This window comes from Hyla sarda, chromosome 10 (assembly GCF_029499605.1).
Source record: "Hyla sarda isolate aHylSar1 chromosome 10, aHylSar1.hap1, whole genome shotgun sequence".
Lineage (NCBI taxonomy): Eukaryota > Metazoa > Chordata > Amphibia > Anura > Hylidae > Hyla > Hyla sarda.
Window position 1 is genome coordinate 10,791,111 of NC_079198.1, and position 7,245 is coordinate 10,798,355.

The 7,245-nt window shown below is 43.6% G+C and overlaps 1 protein-coding gene across 2 annotated transcripts in view; it reads right to left on the bottom strand.

The window, feature by feature from the left end:
- Positions 1 to 6,761, bottom strand: part of IGLON5 (IgLON family member 5) — a 464,875-nt gene extending 458,114 nt beyond the window's left edge. Inside the window, exon 1 of one of the 2 annotated variants that reach the window (XM_056542891.1) lies at positions 6,403 to 6,761. In XM_056542891.1, the coding sequence (XP_056398866.1) occupies positions 6,403 to 6,466 (64 nt within the window). In that variant the 5' untranslated portion in view covers positions 6,467 to 6,761. The remainder of the gene's footprint in view (positions 1 to 6,402) is intronic. The other variant, XM_056542889.1, reaches the window with a different exon arrangement.
- Positions 6,762 to 7,245: the final 484 nt, after the last annotated feature.

Here is a 7,245-nt window from a genome sequence, read left to right on the forward strand (position 1 = left end):
CAGGCCTGGGCCACACCGGTGATTTTCCACCCATATCGCTCAGGCACGTTCACCAGCTTTTACACTTAGCCTATGGTTGGACTTGAGACCATTGACACCAGTTTTCCACAAATGACTTTATTGCAGGTTTTAAAAACAGAAGATAATTTAACTTCAAGAAATCGCTATTGATCACGCTATTGGGCTTCTGGCTAAAAGGTTTGCGGCATGAAAGGGGGTTACACATGAAAGAAATTTGTAAATGTATGTAACAAGAAGGGCTGCACCACATTTACATAAGTAAGTTATAAAATGTTGTCGGAAAAGGAATGGATTATTTCAGATTTCATGCTCCCAGCATGGAAAGGGTTAATTTTTTAAAAAGCTTTTGCAGGGATTTGCTCTCATTACAACTCCTGATACACAAGGATGGGGGTTAAGGCAGTGTCTCCTAGCGAGTATGCCTCCAGCTGTTGCAAAACTACAACTCCCAGCATGCCCAGACAACCCGGCATGAACAGGGTTAATTGTGTTCCCTTCCTCCATCAGCTTTATTAAGGGCTTTGCTCCCATTACTGCTCCTGATATACAAGGATGGCGTTAAAGCAGTGTTTCCTAACTAGTGTTGAGCGCTAATATTCGCAATTCAAATATTTATTGCGAATTTCGCATATTCGCAAATATGGCGAATATAGCGCTCCGTATTCGCGAATTTCGCGAATATAGGACGAATATTCTTCCATATATTCGTGAAATATCACGAATTCGAATATGGCCTATGCCGCTCATCATTATTCCTAACCAGTCCGGCCCCGGCAGTTGCAAAACTACAACTCCCAGCATGCCCCGACAGCCAACGGCTGTCCAGGCATGCTGGGTGTTGTAGTTTTGCAACAGCTGGAGGCACACTGATTTGGAAACACTGTGTAAAAGGATACTTTGCATTGCAGGATACAGTAGGCCAGAATGCAACCGAATTGCATTACGCTTCAGCTGCCGGGGCATGCTGGGAGTTGTAGTTTGGCAACAGCTGGAAAACCAAACACTAAAGAGATGGCCACTGGCTCCCAACCATGAAACGGTTAATGCTTTCATCACTAGCGTCAGTCAGCTGTAGCACGCTGCTGCAAATACATCAGTGGGTACAATAATCAAACATCATTGTCATTGAAAGGGTGAGATTGTTTCCCACGAAAGAGAACGCTATTCGGCATGCTGGCCGGTAAGGGGTTAAACGGTCCCTTCCTGTACCGTGTAGGGTTGTAGTAGGATGTTCCTAATAGTAGGTGATATCATACATCAAGCTCCAGGGCTCCAAGTGACAGATTGGGTTACAATAAATGACACATTGTTGCAGAAGAAGTCAATATTTACATTTCCCTCCTCAGAGATTGATACAATGTAACAATTTGTTTTTCCTTTCTGTCTATCATAGTTGTCTATGGGTGCATTCACACCACGTTTGTGCAGTACAGTTCCCGTATCAGGTTTTTGATGAAAAACGGATTCCTCAAAACCGGACTAAACGTGTGTACAAATTTCAACCCGTATACGGTTTTTAAAATGACGTCCGGTTGCATCCGTTTTTTTTTTTAAAAAAAAAACTTATATGTCTTTAACTTTTCACTCCATTTTGAATAAAGTTTCACTTGTTTGATTGAAATTCCAAGGGAAAAAAAAACTGTGCAAAGTCAAAAACCGGATGGTGCAAACCGGATGGAACCGTACGCACATACGGTTCTGTACGATTCCCATTGACTCCCATGTTTAAAAAAAAAAAAAAAACGTATATGGTTTAATACGGTTTTTCACCCTGACCAAAAAATAGTAGTAGTCTACGGTTTTGGGTGGGTACGGGTAAAAAAAAAACGGACAAAACCGTATAAGACGCAAAACGGACTAAAAACGGATAATGCGTTTGATATACGGTTTACAATGTTAAGTCAATGCATATGGTTTTCTATATGGTTCTGTACGTTTTTTTTTTTACCTTGAAACCGTATACGGTAACTGTATAGCAAAAACATGGTGTGCATGCGCCCTATGACTTTTTACATAGTTGTCTTATATCTTTTCCAGGCCTAATGTGTCCAAAAACAACATCAGACCCACATCTACACGTCATGATATCCACAGCCTTGAAATGACAACAATACACTACAACACAACAACAAATACAATAACAGGGACAAGAAAGTGAGGTCCAATATGGGGACAACAAGGACCGCAGAGAACGACCCTTCAGGTCATCTCAGCAACAACAACTCTGATAGGGGTCAGCTCTCCCAGGCTGCAAAGGGTTATGGGTATTAGAACCAGCACGTCGCCCTCTCCATATTAGGGTTATAGCCTTGTCCCCTCTTGGGACCCCAGCAACATAAATAAGCTTAGCTGCCAGTCCCGGGCTGAAAGAGGTTAATACGTGTCACAAGGGGTTAAGTGAAGCTGCTCCATCTTGCAGAAATGTCACCTTGAAAAAGAAAGAGTTAATGACAGGGAAAACGTAATGACTCAGAAGGACCCAAAGTCATGAAATCTGTCAGATGAGGCCATCGGAATTCAGAGTGGCGCGCGGCGTGGCACGGACTGGAGCGGCCCATACACTCGAGATGAAAGTCGGATGAAACTGAAAATTCTGACAATTTACAACATTCGTTATTTAATATTTTATGTGAATTATAGTTTGTGAGATGCCTGAAAATGTGAACATGTGATCTGGGGAAGGGGAAGGTTGTCGCTGTTGGCTAAAACCAGATGTGTGTGTCGGGATCAGCTGATACGTATGATCAGTCGTCACTTTGCGCAGGCGCGTTGCACCGTTGTGTAATCCACCAGTTCACACAAACACATACATGCACACAGTCACACGTACACACACAGTAATATACATATATGCACACAGTCACACATACACACACAGGCACACTCAGCCTCATACATGCATGCACACAGTCACACACAGCCATATACATATATCCACACAGTCACACATACACACACACACACAGCCATATACATAAATCCACACAGTCACACATATACACACAGCCATATACATACACACAGTCACACATACACACACACACAGCCATATACATAAATTCACACAGTCACACATACACACACAGCCATATACATACATGCACACAGTTATACATACACACACAGGCACACTCAGACTCATACAAACATACATGCACACAAACACATACATGCACACAGTCACACATACACTCACAGCCTTATGCATGCATGCAAACAGTCACATTTACACACAGCCTCATACATACATACACACAGTCACACATACACAGACAGCCTCAAACATACATACATACTGTTACACATAGACAGACATCCTCATACATACATACACACAGTCATACATACACACACACACAGCCTCACACTTACATACAGTCACACATCAACACACAGCCTCATACATACTGTACATGCACACAATCACACACACACCTTCATACATTAATACACACAGTCATACATACACTCACAGTCTCATGCATATATGCACACAGTCACACACAAAACCACACACACACACACAGAGTCACACATACACTCACAGCCTCATACATACATGACAAAGTCACATATACACACACAGAACCATATACATACATGCACATAATCACAAATACACCTTCATACATACATAGATGGCCTTATACATACATACACACACATTCACACATACACACACAGCCTCATACATACATGCACACAATCACACATACACCTTCATACATTAATACACACAGTCATACATACACTCACAGTCTCATGCATACATACACACATACACAGACAGCCTCATACATACATACACAGTTACACATACACAGACAGCTTCATACATACATACACACACAGTTACGCATACACAGAGCCTCCTACATACATACACATTCACAAATACACCTTCATACATACATACACACAGTTACACATACACAGACAGCCTTATACATACATACACACAGTCAGACATACACACGCAGCCTCACACTTACATGCAGTCACACATACACACAGCCTCATACATACATGCACACAAGCACACACACACACCTTCATACATTAATACACAGTCATACATATACTCACAGTCTCATGCATACATGCATACACAGACAGCCTCATACATACATACATACATACATAAACACAGTTACACATACACAGACAGCCTCATACATATATACACACAGTTACTCATACACAGAGCCTCCTACATACATACACAGTCACAAATACACCTTCATACATACATACACACAGTTACACATACACAGACAGCCTTATACATACATACTCACAGTCAGACATACACACACAGCCTCACATTTACATGCAGTCACACATACATAGAGCCTCATACATACACACAGTCACACATACACAGAGAGCCTCATACATACATACACAGTCACACATACACAAACAGCCTCATACATACATACACAGTCATACATACACACACCCTCAGACTTACATGCAGTCACACATACACACAGCCTCATACATACATGCACACAAGCACACACACACACCTTCATACATTAATACACACAGTCATACATACACTCACAGTCTCATGCACACATGCACACAGTCACACATACCCACACAGCCTCACACTTACATGCAGTCACACATACATACAGCCTCATACATACATGCACACAATCCCACATACACCTTCATACTTTAATACACACAGTCTTACATACACTCAGTCTCATGCACACATGCACAGTCACACATACCCACACAGCATCACACTTACATGCAGTCACACATACATACAGCCTCATACATACATGCGCACAATCACACACCTTCATTCTTTAATACACACAGTCTTACATGCACTCACAGTCTCATGCATTCATGCACACAGTCACACATGCTCACACAGCCCCACACTTACATGCACACAGTCACATACATGAATCCATACAGCCACACTCATACACGCGCACACATGTATACTTCCTCTATCCAGGTAGACAGGTTGTGTGTGTTTATATGTATACAAGTGCTATAGGACATAGGCCATATACCGTAATCCCCTCATACGCTTATAACACTATAGCGATGCCTCTTCCCCCCCCCCCACAGGATCACTGCACGGAATACATATCGGGTGACACAGTACACACACATATTGCACTTGCAGATGGGCTCTATACAGCCATATAGATCCGCCAGCCATTAATGCGCCCTCCCTAGAACAGATGCCGTACACAGCAGGTTCTGCATGCAGCTGTATGAGCAGCAGCCCCTCTATCCCTGCAGTGGGGTCTTGTTTAGGGATCAGAGGTCACTGCAGACCCTCCTCTTGTTCATCATTTTTGCCTTATTGATCCATAGACATGTCCTTTCCTCAGGGACCAGCCAGGCGGTGCAATCCTTTTAACCCATGCACTGCTGGCCCATCGCTCCCGCACAGTGCCCAGTGTGTCATGAGCGGATAATAAGAATGTCACGTTTTGGTTGTCATTGTCATCGTACAGACCCCCGCCCCCCCCCCCCCCCCCTCCTACCCTCTTTATCCCTCCTGGCAGTTTTTGCCCCCACCTCCCCCATCCATGGCTTCATTAATACATTTCTATTTATTAACCTCTGACTCCCCAACCATGTTTTCAAACCTCTACAAGGAGAGGGAAGGGGGTGGAAGGGAGGAGTAATTGTTAGCCCCCCAACCCCCCCACCCCCCACCTCCCAAAATCACGGCGGAGGTGTCGAAGAGCAAGTGCTGGAATTCTTTATGAGTAATGCACAAAACTACCTGCTCAACCCAGTGCATCCCGACCGGTGCGAAACTACAACTCCCAGCACGCCGGCTGTCCAAGTGAAAAAAATAAAACGACTTCCCCATCATCCTCATCATCACTCTCATCATTGCCCAACTACTTTGGAACAATCCCCCCCATCCCCTTAAAATATATATATATATATATATATATATATATATATATATATATATATAATAATAATAATATTTCAAATAAAAACAAAATTAAATATACAAATGAAGGAATAAATAAATGAATGCATACATAAATAAATAAATAAATAAATCAATAAAAAATAATCAGACTCCCCCCTCCCCCCCTTAAAAAAAATAATAATAATTGAAATAAAATAAAATGAAATAAACAAATGAAGGAATAAATAAATTAATAAATCAATCAATAAATAAATAAATAAATAAAAAATAATCATACCCCCCCCCCCCTCTCTCTCTCTCTCTCTTTTTTTTCCTTCCCCTTCTTCACGTATCTGAACTATTTCATTCACAAGACAACCGGCGCCATTAACCCTTCGCGTTACTGGAGAATCCCACAGATTTGGCGGTAAAGGGGGGTGGGGGTGTCAGTGATTAGAATGTGGTACCTTGTGTCAGCATCGCGGCGAGGACCACGCCGGCCAGGTTCACCCTCTGAAGTGGCGTCTTCATTCTTTTAGTCCTTCTTCGCTCTCCGTGCCCCGTTCCTTTCTCCGACGCTTTTCGCCTTTTTTCTTCTTCTCCTTTTTTTTTTTTTTCTCTTCTTATTTCTTCCTCCTGTTTAACCCTTTTTTTTCCCCCCCTCCCTCCAGGCGGCGTTCTGTGTTTTCCAGTAGAGTCGCTCGATGGCAAGTGGAGGATGGTGGAGCGGAGAGAGAGCGGTGATGCAGGGGATGGATGGAGGACAGAAGGAATTCTGGATTGGGAATCTCTATCAAGCCCCCCCCTCCTCCTCCTCTTCTTCTTCTCTCTCTCTCTTTTTCTCGCTCTCTCCTTTTTTTTTTTTTGCCCCCTCCTTCCGCTGTTCCCCTTTCACCCCCCTTTAACACACACATACAAACAGACACACACACACTTCCATCGCCTTCTGCAAACCATATGGGGTTTCTGACAGATGGAAGTTGAGTGGCAGCCGGTGAGAGCCAATGGTGACCTGCGCTGGGTCGGGGCCTGGCTCGCCAATGGCAGCCGGCGGAGCCAATGAGAAGGTGTGGAGGTTTCGCTGGGATGCTGAGGATTGTTGGGCTCCTTCTGATGCTTCGACTTGATTTATCCGGGAGGGTTTTTTTTTTTTTAATACTGCAGCACTGGCGGATACTGTGGCCCCCACAGCTCGCTCCCTGTCTGACGTGCACAACTAGACAGGCCCTAGAGGTAGCAGAGTTGAAGGTGTCGTTTAAGAACACCTACCCGGGGGGGGGGGGGGGGGGCTGCCATAGAGCCTGGTTGGA